This window comes from Lissotriton vulgaris, chromosome 12, assembly GCF_964263255.1.
Source record: "Lissotriton vulgaris chromosome 12, aLisVul1.2, whole genome shotgun sequence".
NCBI lineage: Eukaryota > Metazoa > Chordata > Amphibia > Caudata > Salamandridae > Lissotriton > Lissotriton vulgaris.
The window spans coordinates 120511731-120536358 of NC_141700.1; the positions used below are offsets into that span (position 1 = coordinate 120511731).

The 24628-nt window shown below is 44.4% G+C and overlaps 1 protein-coding gene and 1 long non-coding RNA gene across 4 annotated transcripts in view; one reads left to right on the plus strand and one right to left on the minus strand.

The window, feature by feature from the left end:
• The window catches only part of SIRPB2 (signal regulatory protein beta 2), a 620501-nt gene that overhangs the window by 46303 nt on the left and 549570 nt on the right, over positions 1–24628 (plus strand). The window contains exons 1-2 of one of the 3 annotated variants that reach the window (XM_086947485.1): positions 22925–23016; positions 23132–23451. The exons of the other annotated variants lie outside the window; for them this stretch is intronic. Of the exons in view, the coding sequence (XP_086803611.1) occupies positions 22968–23016; positions 23132–23451 (369 nt within the window). The 5' untranslated portion in view covers positions 22925–22967. Of the gene's footprint in view, positions 1–22924; positions 23017–23131; positions 23452–24628 lie in introns of those variants that run through there. 3 annotated transcript variants of the gene reach the window in all.
• The window catches only part of LOC147673592 (uncharacterized), an 80578-nt gene that overhangs the window by 41708 nt on the left and 14242 nt on the right, over positions 1–24628 (minus strand). The gene's annotated exons all lie outside the window — the stretch shown is intronic.

The following is a 24628-nucleotide window of genomic DNA, read 5'->3' on the forward strand; positions in this document are numbered from 1 at the left end:
TGCAGCATATAACTGATTGCCAGAACCCTACAATAAAACCTATTGATTTCTAAGGCAGGAATCTAGCATTCTCGGTCATTGGAGCACACAACACCCCCGGATAACAAAGGAAAGGTAATGTTAGATTGTCCTTGTTTTTCCTGTTCCCATTGTGGGTGGTGTTTTCCTCAAGAAAATTCTGCCCACAGTGTTATGTTTTAAATGACTGAAATCTCACTGTATGATGAAAAGGGTTGTCAATCACTTTGAATCCTGTGGCTGTGTAGTGTGTATCAATTTTTGAGGTATACAGGTCGGTTGCTGTAGTAGGTGTACAGAGCAGATTACTTGTAAACTCAATTCTAACATCTACCCTTGTACACGTTTTTGGCTACAACTACGAGAATAGAGGAATTCGGCGGGCAAACTCCGGGCAGATGGAATCCTAGTTACTGGCCCGAATTTTCTCATGCAGTTCCTACTAGTACTTTAATATTCGCAGAATAGGAAATTGCTCTGTAGAATGGTGTGAGAAATTCAGGTATTGCTTGAGTGGGATGTTAATCCTGGTCAAGTAACAGCCACAATCCCTGTCAGGGTGAACCGTAAAAGTCACCAAACGAACCTGTGCTTAAATCTAGGGTAGCTCTCGGGTAGCTTGGCACAAAAGCAGTCAGGCTTAACTTAGAGGCAATGTGTAAAGTATTCATACAGCACACAAACAGTAATAAAGTGAAAACACAACATAAGAAAAGTTTCACACCAATTTAGAAGAATAGATGACATCTTAAATACATTATTTGACACCAAAATGACAAAATGACAACATGACTAAAATCTAATCAGTACAATGGGAGTTATGAAAGTTTTAAAGTTGAAGGTAAAATCTAGCACCTAAGAGATCAAAGAACCAACCGTGGACATCTAGTTGTGCAAAGGTCGGGTCAAAATAAAAGAATATGACCTATTGCGATTGATCACGAGTCAAATACAATAAGTTGGTTGGGCCCAGTCAGGGCTTACCCTTGGACTTATAGGAAATTCCAGTAAAAATGTTCTGAGAGGTAGAGGTTCTGCAGGGTAAGGCTGCAGGCAGTGTCCAAGGAGAAGGAAGTGGCATCAGGCAGCTGCTGGACAAAGTTGCGGTGAAGATTTTCACATTTGGATTCAATCGCTTTTTTGAAAGTTGAAATCTCCTGCTGGAGACTGCAACCTACGAGGGCTCTATGAGGTCAGATACCCTTTCTGCGAAGGACCACTGACCAGGATTTGCTGCTACTGAGAAGAACAAAGTGGAGCACCTTAGGCTGATACATGAGCAGGTTGGTCCCGGACTCCTCTCGGTTCTCAGAGCAGTTTTTAGTGAACAATTTTCTATGTCCCAAGTTTTGAATTTTGGCTACCTGGGCACCTTTAACACCAGCACCAAGGATCCTGGCCTGGAGGGCACCACATGGGGGTTAGGACTCACTTATGCTATGTCCAGGTGCAGGGTCAAGGATGCTGGAGCCTTTTGTGTCCCTGAGGGTCTGACCAGGAGGCCAGCCAACTAGCCCGTGGAGACCCTCTGCTAGTCCTGTGTTCAAGAAGGGAACAGGGTTCAAGCAGCAGGGCATGCCTCTATGGGTTCAAGGCAGTCTCCAGGTAGCAAAGCATTCCTCTGAAGTACACAGCAGGCCTCAGCAGCAGGCAGTCCTCTGAGATTTCTTCTACAGGTCCCGAAAGTGAACTGAAGAGTTAATCTGAGGTTTCTATTTTTATACCTGGTGTCTTCTTTGAAGTAGGAAAAGTTTCTGGAGAATTTCCTTGGAAGTGCTTTGAGTTTACTGCGTCCCGCTCCCAGGCTACGGCCTGGCTGCATAAACAATTAGGTAGCGTGAAGTCCTTTGTGTGGAAGCAGAGCACAGCCTATTGTAGTAATTATTTATTTATTGCTTGATTAAAAATAATTATTGCAATTCAAACATTAAAATCTTGAATATAAAAACACAATTCCCAGTTTCTGAGGGCCAGAACTTTGCACAATGTATGCTATTGTGCAAACGAGCAATGAAGGTGCTTCAGTGTCTTCATATATCTTTTAGACCCTGATTACCATAGTATCTTAGACACAAGATCATTTAAGGTGTCAGCAGCCTAAAAACAACCACTATAATTTCCAATTCATTAAAACAATCCTTTGGTTACAGACACCGGCAATTTTTCAGCATTAGCTAAAGGGTTATAATTTGACATGATAATGGAATCGACTTGCCCGATAGACATAAAATAGGGGCCTGGCGGGCTGATCTTACCCAAGCCTTGAGGAATAGAGGTTTTAAAAGTGTGCAGCGTATTTTAAGCAGTTTAGGACAGGCACATACTATGTGCAGTAAGGTTTCACGTGGCCAGCCACACAGTCTACATTTAGTACTTGGCCATTGTTGGATCCAAGTCAGTGTACCCTCCTTGGTTGAATTTATGCCCAATCTTATTTTTAAGAATATTTCTTTCCTTTGAACTGAGAAATGAGCATTCAGATAAGGCTGATTCGCAGAGTCTGGTGTGACTTAATCACTAACCATGCATGTCTTTTTGCCACTAAAGATGTCTTATCTGCATTAAGTTAGTTGGTTTTAATTATTTGATTTAGGATTTGTTTAAGACTGAACATTATCAATCCTGAGAGACCTAGCTACAAATCAAAACTCCAGAGGCATGTTGAAATGCAGGCTCACCAGGTATCTGTATAGACAGAATTAAGTATTTCATGCCAACAGGTGTTAGCTAAAGAATCGGGGTCAGATGAAAACAAAGAGTACATACATTTCGAAAATGACCCTTGCAACAACCATGGACTGTCTTTGGAGGCCAAACTCCAATCTAATTTCTGCTTGGCCAAGTGACCTATGGATCCCAAAGATTGATTTATAGGCCTTAAATACTAACAGGTCTAATAATTTTGCATCTTTCCCCCGGTAATAGGTGAACCATATCTAATAGTTGGCTGTAACTTTGCTTTCATAACTTTGAGGAGATGTTCATATCATTGGCATATCAATGGTTTAACTAGGCATTTAAATGTGTGAATTAGGGTTGCAGTTTTTGCCCTTAAGTCTTTAAAATGACTTTTGAACGAGACTCTACAGTCAAATAAAATACTCATATATTGATATGTCTTTACCACTTCAATTGGCCCACCTCCAGGCCTCCATGAATAAGTCTTACATTTTGCAGGGCTGATTTTCATAATTTAATTTTTTTAACATTCAGTTGCAGACCATTCATTAGGATATAATCATCGAATGCATTAATTAATCTTCGTAGGTCTATCGGGGTTCAGCTCAGCAAAATGGCCATGTCTGATTATTGTAAATAACTAAGATGCACCTCAGCAATTTTTGGAGGATTGGCATTAACACGCTCAAAGTGCAGTAGTGGGGTTGACAAAATTATACCTTGCTGTGCTGCCCAGTTTTCCAAATTGATCAATAGATGGGAGGCAAAGACCTTAGTGCCTTCATCAGTTAGGGCAAGTAGCCAGTAATCTGCAGGGTTGTTGACTGGGCTGCTTTTGAAAATGGGCTGCACTATGCTTCCTTGACAGGATACAGGGCCAATGTTCAATGCCAATAACTCTTTGAACACTGAAGTCAACACTTCGGCCCACGTCAATATTGGTACGGAAGATGGCATTGGGGAGCCCGTTTGGGCCAAGAGCCCCATTTCATTGAAGGCGGCATAGGAGAATGGCTATTTCAATAGTACTTATAAAATCCAAGTCATTCTCTGAATTGGGGCTGCTCATTTGCTCTATGTAGAACTCACTAGACTTCAAAGTGCTGTTTATACAATCCAGGTCATTCGCCAGGTTGGAGCTGCTCACTTTCTCCATATTTCGCTTGCTGATTTTATCACAATTCTAGCACAAGTCATACCTATTCACATCTAAATCACACACACCATACAAGTTTGTAATAAATCTTACCCATTCATCCTCCATTATATTAATACTGTAAGCCCTATTGCCTAGCCTTTCAAGGTCATTAATAATATCCAAAACGTTTTTACATTATTTAGTTTAGAGACATGTAATAATCTATGCCACTGCCCTGTTTTAAAAAGGGATAAAGCCAACCAAACTTCTCGTCTATATAATCTTCTTAGGACCGTCATTTTATCCTTAAGTGCATAATGAGATTACCGGTATCTATGGGAAAAAACTTCCCGTACTGCTGTATTGAGGGATCGTTTTAATTTAAGTAATGGAAAGGAATACCATTTATTAGTGGAGGTTAATGATGGATTTGCTTTTCTGACAGTTAGCGCTCGAAATTTTCCCACCAAGGATGAGGTAATATAATTCCATTTATCTAGCACTGAACCTACCTGGCACTGGTCACCATCCTTTATTATGGCTTCATCAAACTTCATTATTTCTACTTGTTTATCCGAATGCCATATCAGTCTTTTCAAGTTATATGAATGAATGAATGAATGAATGAATGAAAAGGGATTTGTATGAGCGCAACTTAACCCGAAGGGATCAAGGCGCATGAAGAAAGAACCATATTGAGAAGCTCATTAGATTTGGGGTTACAGCTTATTGGCAGTTGTAGCATTAATATCTGAGGATTATGGTCACTTTCTAGTCGAAGAGTCACCTTATATTCAACATTTTTTTAGCCCAGTTTATCTGAGATGAAGGTGAAATCGATTATTGAGCCATGCTTGGACTGTTTAAACGATGGAACTGGCCTTGATTTGCACACAGATTTTTCCTTTAACAAGAGTAAGCCAAGCTGGTGCAGATTGTCACAGCACACATTTGTGATACTTATGATATACCGTAAGATTATTCAGCTGGGTCACCTTATTTTTCCTCGCACTTAAATAAACATTAAATATTATCCTAAAGCAGTTTTACTGTAATAGAACACATTGTAACCATTCCAACTGCAAATCAACTACTTCTACTGTTAGGTTTTAATTCAGTGGTAATATAACATGAGAGTCCGCCCTTTGCATGGCCTAATTTATTAATACGTATAGCAGGAAGATTAAATTCATTTGGACCCAAGCAATGGAGTTACTTGTTCTCTCCATGTTTATTGGAACATTTAAATTTCAAAGGTATGTAAAAATGAGCGAATATCTAGATCGGCCAGAAAATGGGCCAGCCCGTGCACATTCCAATAACATATTATCAGTTATGTATCTTTACCACTTGCAGCAGGCAAGATTCAGTTCTCATCTTCTAAAGGCACATTTGCAAAGGTTTCTGGAAGCCATGTCCAATCCTCAAATGGCGTTTTATTTTTGGGTAACAAGTCACAGGTACACACTCCTTTTAATGTATTGGTAATTAGAAGACCTGTATGACAATGTGATTTGTTCAATGGGCCAGTCGCACTTCTGAGTTATGGGATTGACATTTTACTTTCAACTGTATTTCTTTCTTTTTCCAATTTTGGGGCTAATGCCTCTAAAATAGAAGGACATTTTGAAGGGGTATAATTCTTAAACTCAATGCCCCATTCCATAAAATAAATGCTTGAGTCTAGGATTTTATTTACAGCATTTTGATTTGCAAGTAGGGCTGCACCCAGTTCAACTGCCAACTACACCCAGTAATGTGACCCAGGATGAGACAGCAGGCACGAAATAGCTAAGGCAGGAACAAGCCAACTTTCTAAAAGTGGAATTTTTAAAAGTGTAAATTTAAATCCGACTTTACCAGTTTACGGGTATTTTAAATAACAATTTCATAGACATCAAACATGAAATTTTTACCTGTTCCCAATTGCAAGTTAGCACATAATAAATATAATAAGGCAACCCAATGTCATCTTATGGGAGAGGTTGGCCTTACAGTAGTAAAAACTAATTTTGGAGTTCTTTACTACCTGGACATGCAAGACTTAAAAGTATATGTCCAACCTTTTAGTTACAAAGCACCTTGCCCATTGAGCTGCCTATGGCCTACCTTAGGGGTGACTTCTATCTAATGAAAGGGGGGGTGGTTTAAGGCTTGGCAAGAGGTTTCTTCTGCCAAGTCGAAATAACGGTTTAAAACTGAATTCAGGCTGCAAAGGCAGTCCTGGGATATGTTTCAAGGGGCTACTTAAAGTGGGTGGCACAATAGGTGATGCAGGCCCACCAGTAACATTTATCTTATAGGCCCTGGGTATTTGGTATGCTACTTTACTAGGGACTTGTAAGTAAATTAAATATGCCAATCAGGTGTAAACCAATGTTACCATGTTTTAGGGAGTGAGCACAAGCACTTTATAACTGTCTATCAATGGTACTTAAGGCCAACAAAAAACAATTCCGCAAAAATAGGAACGGTTAAGGCAAAATATTTGGGGGTGACCCTGCAGAGAGGGCCAAGCCTAAACATTTGGTTTTACCGGATGCAATTCTGCATGCAGTTACCACTTGCTATGAGCAAACAATGATCGGAAGGGGTCTTCAGGATAGGAGAGTGAAAGGGAAATTGAGTCATGTCAGTGGGGAATCTTGCCAGAAAAAAAGGACAAGATATACTTGGGACAAAGCTTAGCTGCTGTTGAAGGAAAAGCTGTATATGATTTTACCAGCTGGATTTTTCTGCCAATTAAATCAGGTCCAGTGTCCTGGCATACAAGAAAAACAATTTCAGTGGAGCAGTACTTCATCCATGAATGCAATTCTGCCTGACTTGTCATCAGGACTTTCTCTTTTATCACTACTTAAGAAAGCACCAAACAAGCTAATGATTCCTTGAACCTCTTGGTCCTGAGTTGTAACCATGGGTTGGGCACTCAAATAACTACTATGTGATTTAAGTCACTTCACTCTAAGCCTGTTCTTCAATTACATGTCCCCATTACATGATCTGAACTCCACATGTGCTATACTGTCTTATATACCGCACCTCGTACTGGAGATTTCACTACTGAAATGAGGGTTCTCTTACCAAACTCGCCTACCTATAGAAGCTATATCCTTGTTACATCAAATAGCAAAACTACATGTTAATAAAACTGATAAGTGTTTTTTTACCTGCTTTGCGCTTTTTTAAAATATATTCCTATCCTCTCATTACTAGTTTTGAATATTTTACATTTCCCTCTACATTTATTCCATGGTTAGCATCTCTGTGCTTCCTATGCTTGTTTCTATAAAATCACTTTCCCTTTTGAGTTTTTTCCTGCCTTTCATATGCCTGTGATAACTTATCAACATTCCCTATCACCTGTTTTCTTTCAGCCTCACACCTGGTTTTATAGCTGCAGCTTTCAGCCAAGGGGCAGCAGGTGACAATTCTACTAGTCACAATGGGACTGGTCTTGATACTGCATATACGGATAAGGAAGGCATTCCAATATGTAAAGATCTATACTTTTGCCTAAACTGTAGAAAGCTGGCTCTGTATATACTATACCAAAGTAAGGTATAGTGTGCACAGAGTCTAGTGTTTCCCCAAAGGTAGGCAGGAGTTAAAGTAAACAGTACTTTACTCTCTATTTTGTGGTAGTGTGGGCGAGAAGTAAGGCCTTATCAGAGGGTAGTGTTAAGCATTTATTGTACAATCCTGGCAAGAGATGATTTCACACACTCAAGGGCTGAACTCTGCCAATTGGTTTGTATAAGAATATTGTTTAGGTCTTTTTATTTTCTAGAACCAAGCCAGGCCTGGTACAGGTCAGTATAGAAATACTTTGCAAGTATAAGCAGTTTAAATACAGTTTGAGTGCAGTGAATTAGTTACAGTATAGTTATTTTGCTATTACTTTTCTTACACAGCCACATATCTCTAGATACAAATCTGGTGCATTTCCTGAGGGAGAGAAAAATGAGTCAATGTGTTTTGCAAATGAAATACAGGTTTACAGTATTACTCACAAGCCACATTTAGTCCTGAAAAGGCAGAACTGAGTTTACGGGTCCACGGGTGGGATTTGGTCAAATGGGCACTAGAGTGGCACTGCCAGCGGCACAGAGGCGGCTGGGTGCAGAGTGCCGGGACCAAACGTTAACCAACAGGCTAAGCACAGTTGTGGGTAGGGGGACTGCAGCAAGCAGTCCATCAGATTGGGGACAAAAAACACCTGGGGTCGAGGTCAGCAGTGTAGGACCCAATGGCCAACACAAGAACTACACCACCAGAGGCACATGGGCTGCCGGGTGTAGGATGTGGTCTTGGCTGATGCTGCAGATTCTGTCGCGGTTCACTCGGAGTTGGTCAACTGCTGTTGAGGCAAATGTGGCTTTGGGAGTCATCGTCCTGTGACGGCAAATGCACAGTGATGGAGTCGGTCAGACGGTCTCAGTTGCTCTTTCTGGACCACTTCGGACATGGAGTCGATCCGGTTGTCGCCTTCAGTCGCGATTGAGGGGACCTTCTAGTTGTTGGCTGCAGGCTTGATTTGGGAGCTTGTGGAGGTTCAGGGGTCACTGGGATCCAGGCTAGGATCGCTGGGTGGACCTCCTTAGGGTGTTAATTCACTCAGGCTCGGGCGCCGGGAGCGGAGTAGGGGGGACTCACGGAGTCGGGCGAAGTCAGATTCGGTTACTTTTGAGGACGTCCGGTGCTCACAGTAGACAAAGGCCTAGCAGGGTCTCTGGGTTTTTGAGGACTGCTGGCTGCAGGACACACCAAAGTTCTGTTGTAGGAGTCCGGGGCCAGGACAAGCCAGTAGGGCTGGGGCGAAGTCAGTTGGTGTCCTCTTCTTCTTCTCTCTGCACATCTGCTCAGTCCTTCTTCTTCTTGCTTCTTCTGATCGGCTCTGGTCTGAGGAGGCATTGTTCAGGGTAGCCCCTAAATACTAAATTTAGGGAAGTTTACAGGTAGGTACAGGTCGGGGCCAAAGGGTCCCTTACTTGGGATGGGTACAATCCCTATTATGCCACCCTCCAGTGGGAGGGTGGCATGATCTTCACTCTGGTTGGTTGGGTCCCCTCATCTGCAAGATGGCGGGGACTGAGAGTTGTGATTCACCTCGCCTACCCCACCTGAGGGGCCAAGACGTGGATCCCTTGCTCACTGTACCACCGGATTCAAACTAGCCTGGCTGATGAAGGGTGAAACCCTGAAACCGGTCCCAGGATGCTTGTTTCAGACCCAGGGAGGACCTGGCCTGGCAGTTCAGACTTGACTGTTCCCATGAAGAACAGGGTCGAGACTGATTTGCATATGGCTGAGTCCGAACTGGGGTGGCATAGTGAGCAAAAGAACAATGGATTAAACCCAGTTCTCTTGACTGGGGGTGAGCGGTTGAAAGGTTTCAGCACTCTCTCCATCATCTTGTTGTGTTTGCTACCCCATACATAGGCACTAGACCTTTAATGCTACTGGTTTTGAATGCTACTGGTTCCTATTTGTGGACTGTAATATTTTTGGTGCAGGTATGTTCCAGTGGTCCTGCATGTATCATCAACTGCCATAAACTTCCAAAGGAAGTATAGTTCCATTGAAGGAAGGGTTGGGCTCTCCTGTTAGCACTGAATCCGTCAGAAAACAGCTCTCCAAAATTTGTGGAATGAGCCACTGTGTGAGAATCATGATGTTCTGCGTTGTGCAAGCAGTAGAAAATCTGCAGCACTGGAATGACTAAGACTCGCCCTCTAAATGATTTCATTGGGCCACTCGTGCAAAATAAGTCTTTCAAGTTGCCAGTTTTTTGGGCTGGAGCTTTTAAACTTAGGAACAATACTTTTAGATGTTAGTATGTGCAATAAATGAAACAACCTGGGCTATTAATTGTTGTTAACGGTGCTAAATTTGGCTGCTTTGTATGTTTCTTTTAGTATATTTACGACACTGGTTTGCGCTATGGGAGTCATTTCTAATTAAGCTTATTTGTAAGTTTAGGGGTGTTGATTAAGACTGGCATCTAATGCTATTGAAAATGATGGTTTTACCTTTTTATGTATTTTACTTTCTGTGTACACTAATGGTTGTAAAATGACCGAATAAACTATTTTTGACTTGACTTGAAGTCTTTCAATGTGACACTAGGCATTACACCATGGCACATGGTTGAGCAAGCAGTGTTTACATCAACATTTGTAGTTAATGGACTCACTGCAATACACATTTCTATGTGCTGCCAAACAGTAAGTAGCAGAACATGTGTAATTTTGCAGTAATTACATCTATACTACTATTATAAAGAGAGAACACAAACCTTTGAGCCAGGTAAACTACAAAAGTAATGCACCAATCACTGCACCCAATACACCATTTGAAAGGGGAGATGTGGCAGAAGGACATAGGCTATAGATATGTACACTATATACATTAAAAAAGCAAAAACGCCAAAAGTGGTAAAGTAGTCCCTTGGGGGCGTGGCCGTGGGCGTCTCAAACAACAAATGTGGGCGTTTACAGGGCCGTGCCAAGTGCGAAAAACATAGGCCAAGCGACTTCACAACAGACTTACATATGCACACATAGAGCGGAAATGCGCTTTCACTGAATTCAGAACGCACAAAATGCAGACATAGAGCGGAAATGTGCTTTCAATGAATTTCTAACAAACATTTGCAAATCCCAACACATACAGCGGAAATGCGCTTTCAATGAATTTAAATTCACACATACAGCACGGTAACACCAATAAACAAAAACAGCAGAGGTGCGCGCTATAACAAATATACACGCATTTGTTGCAGTTACCCAGACAACATTAACGCCTTCGCATTAAAAACCGGGCGGGCCTTCCATCGACGAGGAGTGTCAAATGACGCCACACAGGGGGCAGGATTAATCGCATACTACACCAATCACAACGCACTAAAGAAAACACACACACACGACTTCGGCTTACCAAAAAAAGTCTTTAGCCTTTGACCAACGACGTCACAGGGGGATAAACACGAACAAAAAAAGCTGACATTTCTTAACGGAGAAAGGCAATGGACTGCGCGTTCACAAGACTTTCCTCCCATCTTGCGGACAAGATAAAACGTTTACAATAAGACATACGAATAACGAAAATAAAACAACTGCCCATAATCACTCGAGCACTGTTAGGACTTCACCACACAATTGACAAAACGAAAGGGAAACTTATTTGAAGGGATACAAAAACGAACACACGGAAAGAGCCTTCAAAAGAAAAAAAAACATTAAACAGGTGACACGACACTTTCCTCAAATTTTGCGGACAACATAAAACGCGAAAAACAATACATACGAATTAAAAAAATAACACAAGTGGGCCAAATCAGTTGAACAGGGCCAGGACTTGCACAGACAACTCTTCTGCGGGGCGGGCGGGGGCCCTGAAGCAGCCTTTTACTCCCGGACAACGTCGGTTCGGGCTGCTAGTATGTTATAAATAGGAAAATTACATAATATTTCACTTGACCTTTGTGCCTGCTTTCATTTGGAACTAGGATTTCACAAACCCAAGACACACTTATTAGTAGGTATGACTTGTGTGAAAACCTGGGTGTGTTTGCTCTGATTCTGCCTGGTTATGCCTGCTTAGGCATAGGCAATGGAGGATCCTGGCAATCCTTGTCGCAGAGCCAGTTTGCATCGGCTTCTCAATGCAAACTATATTTTGTGCCAGAAAGTAGATCACTCCTGTCGTCAATCACAAGAGATGTAGCCACTTCGATTGAGGAACCTGACTTCATCAAACCTTATGCCTTCTTATTAACCTTGATGCTCAAGACTTCCATTAACTAGTTTAGGAACCAAGACACTCAAGATATATTTTTACCGAAAAGACCAATCACAGTCACAGGAAACAGTCCCTTCCAGCAGCAATCACTAGATCATGAACTTTCACCTCAACATCCCAAGGACAATACCTACAGTAATGTATGAACACATACCACCCACTTACAGAAACTTGACCAAAGCACCCAAGCAAAACCTACAGATACTCAACTTCTGAACCACGCAATGGGGTTTTACGAGCGCCTGACAACAGTTCAATGCAGTGGAACCCACCAAATCATGGACATCTTACTGTCAAAAGTCAAGATGATTCAACAGTGATATGAAGTTTCAAAAGGCAATGGAAGAAAACATACAATCAGAATAAGAAAATATGGCTCAAAAGACAGTACAGAATATACAAATCAGTGATCAAAACGACAAGAAATTCAGAGGCTAGCCGCCCTACTGAGAGCTATTAAAAAAACGAATAATTCCAAAGCCCATAATGCATGGCAACTGGCCCTGGATCACAGATCTTAAAGCCACCTTTCACTCTATCACATGCAACGCTCCTTAATATCTGTTGGACAAAGTTAGGATGATTACAGGCTTTAATTCTTGCGGTCATGGTCTGTATCCATGCATCAAATGTTGAATTGAGTTTTTTTGTTTAGCTTGGATGCACCGGTAATGAGATCATGTATTTTGTGTATATTGTACAGACTGTACTCACTCTTATGCTTCTTGCCTTGTTTTCTGTCTGCAATGTCTGTCTAACGCCTTTGTACATGCTGTGAAGCGCTCTGATACCCTCGGGTCCAGCTAGCACTATACAAAACTTTAATAAATAAATAAATAAATAAATAAATCATGATTCACTGTAACTGTGAGTTGTCTTGCTTTATTCCTGCAAGTTAATGGAATGTTTGTGTGCGCAAATTGCCACATTGCAAAAATAACTCATCACCTGCTTTTGCTTTACTTTAGCTAAAGATACATTTCTATTTAGCTGAAAGTATGCTGTATTGGTGACAACGAGGCAAAGACTTCTCTGTAGAATGACCCTTATAACAGACCGCAGGTTCCCTACTGAGGGGCTGAAAAGTAACACAATAATATGTCTGGAAGGGAGGCGAAGGACACAGCCTCACATTCCAGCAGAGTTTGCCCCTGTGCATTCTGGTGAATGCAGTCCACAATCAGTGCTTACTTGAATATTAGTAGTAGTATTTCACCAAGGTTGGTGCAGGTAGAGCTGTTCATCTCTAGACACGTGTTTCTGGATTTTATCCTTCATCAGTAGAGATCAGAAACAAATTTCATCAGAGGTTGCTGAGAATGCTGCCACAGTCCTCTCAGGTGTTAGTACCTCTCACAGGAGCACATGGGGTGAACTGTGCTGTGATGTGAGGCAGTGTGCTCCCATCCCCTTTTTAATAATATATGTGTTCAGATCGATGTTGCAAACATCGTATTCTGACCGAATAAGGTTGTATATACTCCATGGAATAACTAACATTGAAAAGGTATGTAAACTGCTCCTAGTTAAGGAGCGCAGTCAGAGACACCAGGGGTCTCATTTATGAGAAATGACGCATCTCTGCGTGAAAGCAGCGATGCGTCACTTCTCAGTGCGCACTCCTTGCGACATTCCTGATGCGTCATATTTAATGTATGACGCATTATGTCGCAAGGAGTTACAGATACGTCAGTATTTCTGACGTATCTGTAAGCGCAAAAGTGACGCATTGCTGCAGTGTGTCACAAAAGTGACGCTGCTCCAGCAATGCGTCCTTTCACATGGGGCAAGCCCCATGTGAAAGGGCCTGCGTCAGTCTTACGCCTGCTGTGAGGCAGGCGCAAGATTTTGACGCAACGGCGTCCTAAAAGTGATGCAGTGAAATCTCATAGATTTCACTGCGTCACTTCTGTGGCCCTTCCTTGCGTCAATACGCCCCCCTTGCATACATTATACCTGGCGCAGGTATAATGTGGCGCAGGGGTTTACAAAGTGACGCATCTACCTAGATGCGTCACTTTGTAAATATGGTGCAACAAGGCGCATTTTTTACGCCACTGGTGCGTCAGAAAAAGTGAAGCACCGGCAGCGTAAAAGTGACGCACAGCCTCATAAATGAGGCCCCAGCTTTGGAGGCATGCAGTTGGTTAGGATACTTAATGAAAGGCATTCTGGTCAACATGAATGGTGGGGTGTTACATGGTTCAGCCACAGACTAAATAATGACAATATATGATGGCGCAAGGTCAAAATGTGGGGTTCTCACAATCTTTTAAAAAGTAGTAAAAACCCTCAAGTGTAAACCTCAGTATATCATTCCACCTCCACAGTACATGCCACCTGGTGCACATTTTTACCTTCTAATTATAAAAGGCACCAATCTCCTAATCAAAGCTATAAATGTAACAGGATCTCCAAAAGGGTTCATGAAGAAAACCCTCCTACCATACTGGCTCGAGAAATCATCAACTCATCCCTTGCAACTGAAATGTCCGAAATCAACTAAAGGCGTCTCAATACAAGTCAGCAAGTTCCCTGACTTGGAGTATGAACCGTTTGGGCAGGGCCAGGGCCGGCTTTAGAGCCGTTGGTGCCCAGTGCGACAACCATTTTTGCCCCCCCCCCCCATGACCACCTGCTCGGATTACCTCACGACCACCAGGTAAAAGTCCCCCTCATCTCTCCATAGCCCCTCTCTCACATACATTTCATTTGTTTTAAAGTGCTGGTAAAGGCTGACTTTACCAATAAGAATGTATATCTACCCACACAAACACTTCTCAGCAACATTAAGAGAGACAAGATAATGAAAGCCTGGAGGGAAAAACTGAAAGTCCTAACCTATTTTATGCAGCTTGCATACAGCTCTTTGATGACAGTTCATAACAGTCACTGTTCTGTATTAGGGTTGTAATTTATGAACTGGGGTTAAAAAAGGGATCTCTGCGACAAAAGCAGTAATCCACATAAAATGCAGATCTATGATCTGCACGGTACGCGTTCCTTGCAGCAGGTATATTAACCCTCTGCACTACTTTATGAAGAGTTAAAATTAGACAAAACTCTGATCTCTCTCTCTCCAGCAGGAACATTATCACAAGAGTTATCCTGACGTTTTTAATGGTGCCTCATTACTCGACGCACAAGGAACTCTACCAAAGGTGTTTTTAATTCGTAAGTTATTGTCAAACACCTGCCGCCTCCCAGGTCAGCGCCCGTTTGGCCGCACCACTAGCCCTGCCCTAGAGCCGGCCCTGGGCAGGGCTGGGCATCTTATTTGTGGTTTTCTTTAAGGAGGACACATGTTACAATTCAAATGGTGTGCTCCACTTGCTAATTATCATCCACCATTTTGTAAGCTGGAATGTCCACTCTCTAAAATGTCCTCTTCAGTCATATTAGGCAGAAGGAAAGCTGATCAAGGAGTTTAGTCGAGTTTCTTCATTACCCATAAACCTCTTGGGTTATTCCAGCATCCTTGCCAGGTGGCGAGATTATGTTGGTTCTCCAAAGAGTTTGTTGGTTTAAAATGCAAGGCGCCACCCCCCTTCGGGGAGTGGCGTCGTTAGTGGCAGCCAAAGTGCCGACCCAGCGGAGGTTCACTTCCGGGTCAGCCGACCCGGAAGTGAAAGTCAGGCGAGGACCAATGGAATCAGGGCTTATTGACTCCCCCGGAAGTAGTCACAGGGCGCGAGGCTTAAAAGCCTGCGGTCATCTTAGGGGCTCCCTCTTTTGTTCGCTGACCGCCCAGGAGTCGGACGTCGTGTGAAGAAGGCATCGCGGGACCGTCGCGTGAAGTGAGCAGCGAGGGTCAATCCGACTCGTGATCCAGGTTAGCGGGCCGTGCAGTGTGTTGCGTGGTTGTTCGAAGTATATGTACGCATACTTTGAAGCGTGCGTGTAATTCGAGCTGAGAGAGCGAGCGGAGGCGGGGAAGCGTACCGCTCCGGGGGCGCGTTGAAATTGGAAGAGGGAAAGGGTTGCAAGCATCGCGAGTCGCGCGCACTCGGGAAGGCAGCGGAACGGGTGTGTGGCAGACGCGGAGTGACTAGGATCCCTTAGCGCTCTTAGCTCCCTACTGAACTATGTGATTTTTAAAATTGAGTGAACGATAACTGAGCGCTGTGATCTGGGGGCCAGCGCGGTAATTTTAAAAAGTACAATGAGGACTCCGCAAATACCCTCTTTCGTAATCAGTATCAGGCGGACAGCGGAAGTCACTGGGTAAAGCGTTTTTCTGCACGAAGTGGATGGGATGCATTCCCCCCCCTCCATCTTCAAAGAAGTTCAGGGATGGCGATCGCAGGAGGCCAGCAAGATATTTATGGGCTTAAGGGTTGAGGCTCCTTGATGAGGTATTTGGGACATCCTGTAGGAGAAGGTCATGCTTTAATAATATTATTTAATTAATACATGGGGGCTTTACGTAGAGGATAACGGCATTACGTTTATACAAGGGCTGTTATCAAATATCAGGCACAAACCCAATTTTATCTATTGTAAAGCTGGGTGAAGGACTCTATAAGAAGGATTGCATTTACCATATGGGGGCTATGGAGAGAAGGGCAGTAAACAAGCAGTCAGCTTTCCTTTTGTCATCATACCAGGGGGGAAAGCGCATGCGCATGAGGCACAACCGGATTCATTTGGGAGCAAGCTCAAGCCACGGTGGCTTATGCCTGGGAGAATGGGGTCTGGGCAAAGGAGAGCACGGTCTATCCAAATGCATGTAATGTCAGTTAAAGATTTTAACGATTGTTTTCTTTAAGTGCAGGATGCCGCCAAAAAGGGCACGGAAGGGCAAAGAGCCCTCAGCCAAAAATGACGAGTACCTCGCCTTTACGGAGTTGCTGGAGTTCACGAAAGAAAAAGGCGTGGATTGGGTGATAAAGAACATGCGTGAGGGGGCTAGAGCAGACGCGAACTCTCAGGAAGAAAGAGGGAGAGGCAAGAGAGCGAGGCGTACGCCAGAAAGGTTTAAAGATGCGACAAAAGGCAAGCGGCCCAGGGCGGCAGAGCCCCAACCAGCATCACCAGGTGAGGAGGAGGTGCTAGAGACAATTGATTTGAATTCAGTCGCAGATAAGGACAAGGACGGCGTGGAGGGACAGCATGTTACTGCTAAGTCTACACTAATAGGAGGGAACCCTGTCACTCATGTGGGGGTGCCCTGTTCACAGGGTACGTTACCGCCAGTAGTGGCGCAACCAGGTAGCGGAGTGTCGCAAGTGTGGGTACAACCCGGAGGGGTCGCACAGTTACCAGGGATGCAATTATATGGTTCTCATGGGCAAGCAATTGGTAATGGCCCCATAAGCCAGATGATCCCCACCATGTCATACCCGACAAGTGGGGGGCCCGTGATGATGAATGCTTACTCAAATTTGGGGTGTCCACCACAGACCCCAATGGCTAACACCGCTGTTGATTTGTCTGTGTCTCCTAATAGCCAGATACAAGGGGGGGTCGGGGGACAACCGACAGGTCACCCAATGTTGGCATTCAGCCCGTTAATGTTTGGTTCATCCTCAATGACCCTATCGCCATCTACGGGGATCACCTGGCACGTTCCAGCAGATATAAAAGAAAAGATACTCAGAGGTGAATATGTAGATGTGTTCGACCTCATTAATGCAGGGGTGGCGTCAGGGAAGTCCAGAGGTGGGAAAGAGGGCGAATATAATCAAAAGAAGTCGTGGGTAGAGTGGTCCATGAAGAATTGGATCACGGGATTTGCCATTTATGCTGCAGTTATACTGGAAAAATATCCCGTGTTGGGTCCTCAAATGATGAGTTACATATCCCTGATACATGGTGCTGCAGCTGAGTTTCCAGGCCTGGGGTGGTTAAAATATGATAAAATGTTTAGACAAATGAAAGCAGTCCACCCAGGCATATCATGGGACCAACGGGAGATCAATCTATGGCACACAGTGTTTTATTCTTCGCCCTCAACGTCTAAGACTAGTTCCCCCGCTCAGAGTCAGTCCTTTCGGAGTGACAAAGGAGTTGGTGATAAAAAACAGGCCTGCTGGCAGTTTAACAGAAAGGAGTGTACTAGGGGGTCCTCATGCAGGTTCAAACACTGCTGTTCATACTGCGGAGGAACGTCCCATCCAGAAATCAGATGTTTTAAGCAAACTGGAAATCCCAAAGAACAGTCCACCCATACCACCCCAAAAGGAAAGCCACCAAAAACATCCGACAAGGCTCCCAACTCCCATTAAACGTCATGTCCTGACACACCTCCTTAGTAAGTATGACAAACTTGAGGAGGCTCAATTCCTGCTTCACGGCTTTACATTTGGTTTCCGTATCCCGTCTTCAGCCTCCCCCACTAATGTCCCGCCTCGCAATCAAAGCTCAGTGCTCCAGAACATGGAGGCAGCGCGAAGCAAGATCATGAAAGAAGTCTCCTTGGGGAGGGTCGTGGGTCCTTTCAAAAATCTACCTAACCCCGATCTGGTCTGCTCGCCGCCAGGATTAGTTCCTAAAAAAGAAGTGGGTAAATTCCGCCTGATACATAATCTATCAAGTCCCCCTGGCTTCTCTGTCAATGATAAATTAGACCCAGAACTGTGTACGGTGCGCTATACAACGTTCGACACAGCCATTGAAAAATTGCAGGCGTTGGGTGAGGGAGCCTTAATGGCCAAAGCCGATATTGAGTCAGCGTTTAGGTTACTTCCTGTTCGCCCAGAAGACACCAGGTTGTTGGGTTTCACCTTTGATGATAACTACTTCATAGACTTGTGCATGCCCATGGGATGTTCTATTGCTTGTGCAGTTTTCGAGACTTTCGCCAGGTTCTTAGAATGGGCGGTGGAGCAATTCCTGACCTCAGACAAATCCCATGAAGTGGTACACTACTTGGATGATTTTCTATTCATGGGCCCTAAGTGTTCCCAGTCATGCAGGAAGGCCCTGCTGGGCTTCCAGCACCTGGCTGAAGCTCTGGGGGTGCCAATGGTGGCGGAAAAAACAGAAGGCCCAACTACATGTCTGACGTTTTTGGGCATTGAAATCGATACCAGAACAGGTGTGTGCAGGTTGCCTAAGACAAAAGTAGATGCCTTCAATGCCGCAATTGATAGCTGCCTAGGAGCAAAGAAAGTAACTCTACACCAGTTACAAGTCCTTTTGGGCCAACTGAACTTTGCCTTGCGGGTCATACCAATGGGCAGGGCTTTCTCCAGGAGTATAGCGAGGGCAATGTCTGGGCTGCGTGCAAAGCACCACAGAATGAGGTTATCAGCTGACGTGAGAAAGGACTTATTGATTTGGAAGTGTTTCTTGCAGGAATTCAATGGCACGGTGTTGTGGCGGTCTGCCAGCACCTCAAATGCCGACCTTGAGCTGTTCACTGATGCTGCAGGAAGTATTGGTTTTGGGGCGATTTTGGGCCCTAAGTGGTGCATGCAGCACTGGCCGGATGAATGGGTAGAACGAGGCCTGACCCGTAACGTTTCTTTCCTAGAGTTGTTCCCCATAGTGGTGGAGTTGCACTTGTGGGGGGATATGCTCTCAAACAGGCACATTGTATTTTGGTCAGTCAGTAGTGATGGTGATCAATAACCAGAGAGCAACCTGCACATGGGTGCTCCGTCTTTTAAAAGAGTTAATACTGCAATGCCTGAGCCACAATGTCCATTTCACTGCTAGGCATGTTCCTGGTGTTGAGAACAAAGCGGCTGATGCGTTATCTCGTTTTAAGTTGACAGAATTCCGTGCACTTTGGCCGCAAGCAGAGGAGACAATGACAGCTTTCCCAGCGGAGCTATGGAAGTTTGGTGCCCCACTGCCTCCGAGTTGATAGCAGAATCCTTGGCCCCCAAGACTAAGTGTATGTATCAAAAGTCTTGGGAATGTTATAAGACATACTTAAGGGGAGCGGGCCTAGTGGATGCTTTTGTGCCTCAGAGCGTGTTAGGATTCATAGTACAGCAGAAAGAGATGGGGAAATCAGTAGCATATATGAAGAGGCAATTATCAGCATTGGCATTCTATGCGGGGTTGCAGGGAGTTACAGACCCAACGAAGGACCAGAGGGTAAGAAGAGCGGTGAAGGGTTGGGAGCGCTTGACGCCTGGGGCAAAGGACTCCAGAAGGCCTATAGATGTAGGGAAGTTGGTAAAAATCTTGGAGGCGTTGCCGCTCGTCTGTTTTTCCTCATACGAGACCCAATTATTTAGGGTGGCCTACGTTTTAGCCTTTTGTGGAGCTCTACGAATCTCTGAATTACTCCCGGCATCTAAAACAGATAGGGAGGGAGGCCTAAAGTGTGCAGACATAATAGAGTCAATAGATGTCCTGAGACTCAGAGTTCGAAGGTCAAAAACGGACCCATTAGGAAAAGGGACTTGGTTACAATTGGGTAGGGTAGAGGGGGAGCTTTTCTGTCCGGTTACCCTGATGAGAGAGTTCATGCAAGCCAGGCCTCAAGGGGCTGATGATAGAGTGCTTGTTCACAGGAATGGTTTGCCCCTCACCAGGTTCCAGTTTACAAGGGTGGTAAAAATGACCTTGGCTAAGATAGGGTTGACCCGACCGACTTTACATCCCATTCTTTTCGGATTGGTGCAGCAACAACAGCTGCTGGCCTGGGGCTGCCCGAACAGGCGATTAAGAGATTGGGTCGTTGGAAATCCGCATGTTACGAACGTTATGTCCGTCTGCAATTAGTTTAATAGTCTTTACCATTACTTTTCCGCCCCTTCTGCCTAAAAGACCGTTCTTACCGTGCTTCTTAATGTTTACTATAGGTACCTCCCCTAAGAGAATCCAAATATGTTGGTGCGGCCACTCCTTCATTCGCAGGGCGGGGGTGATCTTCAATGAAACGCTTGAGAAAAGGGTGCACATGGTGCAAGGATGTGATCATCATTGGGTGGGGATAGGCGGGCAGCTCCTAGCTGACGTCCCGAAGGATTTAAAGGCGGCTTTGGCCAGGGGCATGCCTTATCCAGATGTATTCGTGTTGCACTGTGGAGGCAACGATATGATTCCGGCCGGAAGGAGAGGAGTGAAGGAGTTCTTGTTTTCTACCCTAGCAGCTGTCAAAAATATTTTGCCTGAGGCTATATTATTATGGTCCGAAGTCATCCCGAGGTTGGTATAGTCGCGGGGCGCACCCATGAAAGCGGTGAATAAGTCAATAAAGAGGTTAAATCAGTCAGTGGCAGAAATCCTGCGGAAATCCAGCATTAGAACTATCCGTCACAAGTTGATACAAACGTCCAGGCCGGATTTATATGCGGAGGATGGAGTGCACCTTTCAGAGGCGGGCACTGAGATATTTATAGAAACAGTCTTAGGAGCCATCTCCGAAGCTCTCGAGCGCGGGGGGGGAGATCGAGTCCGCCAGTAAGCGCCTCGCCCTGTGGCGGGGTTCCGGACAAGAATACCACGGGAACTTCTTGTCCAGTGACAATTTTACCTCTGAACAGGCTTTTCTAAATCATCATGGACTCCGGGCTGGCGGGAGAGTTGGGGCTGACCTGCTGGTGGCCTTGGCTTCTCCAGCCCTACCCCGGAAGCCGCTGGTTGCCCAAGTGGTGGCACATTATTCACCTGCGGCTCTGTTGACCGGAAGGGGGTTAACGTAAAGAGAGCAGGCTATCTGGGTTGTGGCCTGCTGGCGCAACCAGAAGTTAAACCAAATGCCCATTGGAGAATGGGCGGTAAAAGAGTGTATATGTATATAAGAGTGAGTTTTTTAATGCTGTGATGTAAAAATAATTTGGACTATAAATAAAGAAATGGGGGTCAATGAAGTAATTGACCTGTGAACTCAATTTTAATAAACAAGCACACTGCAGAAAATCAAGAAAGACTCCAGAGTTTAATTGTTGAAGGGGGGCCTCTCTTTAAGGCATGCATTGGGGGGGGGGGAGAGTGCACTTTGTATGCCATCTATGCAAGGCGCCACCCCCCTTCGGGGAGTGGCGTCGTTAGTGGCAGCCAAAGGGCCGACCCAGCGGAGGTTCACTTCCGGGTCAGCCGACCCGGAAGTGAAAGTCAGGCGAGGACCAATGGAATCAGGGCTTATTGACTCCCCCGGAAGTAGTCACAGGGCGCGAGGCTTAAAAGCCTGCGTCCATCTTAGGGGCTCCCTCTTTTGTTCGCTGACCGCCCAGGAGTCGGACGTCGCATGAAGAAGGCACCCACCCACCCATCCCTAAAATTAGGACTTCAGGCAGGGCAGTAGCGGGGTTCCGGACAAGAATACCACGGGAACTTCTTGTCCAGTGACAATTTTACCTCTGAACCGGTTTTTCTAAATCATCATGGACTCCGGGCTGGCGGGAGAGTTGGGGCTGACCTGCTGGTGGCCTTGGCTTCTCCAGCCATACCCCGGAAGCCGCTGGTTGCCCAAGTGGTGGCACATTATTCACCTGCGGCTCTGTTGACCGGAAGGGGGTTAACGTAAAGAGAGCAGGCTATCTGGGTTGTGGCCTGCTGGCGCAACCCGAAGTTAAACCAAATGCCCATTGGAGAATGGGCGGTAAAAGAGTGTATATGTATATAAGAGTGAGTTTTTCAATGCTGTGATGTAAAAATAAAGAAATGGGGGTCAATGAAGTAATTGACCTGTGAACTTAATTTTAATAAACATGCACACTGCAGAAAATCAAGCAAGACTCCCGAGTTTAATTGTTGAAGGGGGGCCTCTCTTTAAGCATGCATTGGGGGGGGAGAGTGCACTTTGTATGCCATCTATATAAGTGAATACGAGCATTAAAGAAGAGGGCTCTGTAACTTTGTAGTTTAACGAATGCATCCAAAATACCTTTCAACCGGAGCGTCATTAGTCTGTTTACAGGCATCCTCAATCTTGACAATATTCACATTCTTTGACAAAAATGCAAATGTAACAAAAGTATTTTTGTTAACAAAGTTGTATTCACTCATTGGAAATAGCAACAACTTGCTTAGCATTTGAACGCGAAATCTGAACGATGTGTGTTGATATACAACAGAAATAAAGATACAAACAAACCATCTAACTGTGTGTTCCTATTCTCAAGGAACAGCCCTGAAGAAAAAGCAGGTTGTTTGAAACAAATGTCATCAGCCTGTGCTGTCGAATGCAGCAAATCCTTAAAGAACATAAGTGATCGAAGTCAATATCTTTGTTACAGTTATTTCATACTCTGCAAAAGTGTTCCTCTTTCGGTCCATGATGCATGATGGATGAGTGCATTTCATATTTGCATATCTGACCCGGGCCCCCGGGGGCACTGATGGCACATATTAAACCTGCGTGAAGTTGCCTTTTTTGTGCAAACCTTGGTGCAAAGCTCTGAAAGGCGCCAGCATTGCTGAAAGGATGAGGCTGCTGCAGACCCTGGCATTCTATGCCCTGTCCTGGGCTTCATGTGAGTATGGCGAGGTCTGATGTATGCTTCCATGCTTTATTTCTATATGTATAAGTATGCTAGTATACGTTGCAAGTATTCATAGAATGTTGTAATTCTGTCTCTCTCTTTTCAGATGCCCAGGCTCAGAAACCTGTGATGCCCCCTGCTGCCCAGGTCAGCCTTGGACAAAGTGCCACTCTTAGCTGTGAGGTTGGAGTGAAAGAGAACCATGCTGTCTCATTCTACAGGCAGGTCTCAGGAGAGGTCCCACAACTCATTCTGTATCACCATCACACCTATAGCGCCCCTAGGTATGGCCCTAGGATGTCATCTGACCACTTCACTGCCACCGTAAATAGTGCTGGCACCGTGTACCAGCTTCTTGTAAAAGATGCCAAGATCACAGACGCGGCACACTATTACTGTGCAAAGTGGTTTGATGGTGTGAAGGGATACCACAGTGACACAGAGCCTGACAAAAAACATCTGAACTGAATTCAACAAACACACAATCAAAAAAGTAGCTCAAACTTTTGAAAAAAAGTCAACAAAGAGTGTTAAATTATTTATTGATTTTCAAACAGCACGATCAACCCAGAATGCCTCCTTGATAGCCTTTAAATTCCACTTTGCATGAAATTTGCATATGCGCTCCAGAAGAATAAAGAGCACACTGAACATTAAAAACTATAAACATAGCCTTCTGTTGCAACGGCGACATGAGGAGATAATTTCTGAAATAACCATTTTTTCCAATAGCTATTCTATTTGTGTTGTTTAATGCAATATAGGGGGTGGGACTAAAGGAGAGAATTATTACAAAACAATGCCTTTTTTTTTTGCATATTCTTAATTTTTAAAGTTTTAGAAAATGAGCTTAATCCAGTCATGGCGTTCCATGGATTATTTTGCAGCGGGATGCAGTGATAATGCAGATCACAAATGGACACTACACCACTAGAAGGTAATCGGCTGAGACTTATGTTGGCAGGCGCTGCTTCCTAATTTTTTAGTACTGTGACATCTTGTGGACCAGCCCAGTCTCAAACATGGCAGTTGAAGGGGTGGGTAATCATCATTCATTGGCCCTGGACATGTCCTCTCTAAACTAGAGACATAACACCATCTTCGAGCATTGACCTTACGTGATATCTTCAAGCTGTTTGCATCAAATGGAATTAGGTAAAATCATACCAACGGCGGGCTGCAAATTGGGGACATATGGACCTTCTGGTCACAATGAGGTAAGAGTCCATACTTTGAAAGAAAGTCTTAAACCCTGTCACTGAAAGTGCAGAATCTCTTTCTCCTGGTTCTTCCCCAGCTCTTCTTCTCAGATGGATCCTTGACTGTGAAGCCAGACCCTACACTGCTGAATGGAGTCTATGGGAAAGAGAGTTCCTGCTCAGGTCCACTATCTCCTGATGAAGACTTTCTTTAACTCAAGCTAAAGAGCCGCAACCCAATGTCCTTTGGTATTACAGGAGTGTTTTAAGACTTAAGCTGGAAATGAGATACTAAGAGCTGATAGGACTGTTCTTTGGCAGAACGTCCATTAGCTTCTAATACCGCGGACCGGTCTTTAGAAAGAGAAATGGGAGAAGCTGAAACAAGGAAGACATAGAACATG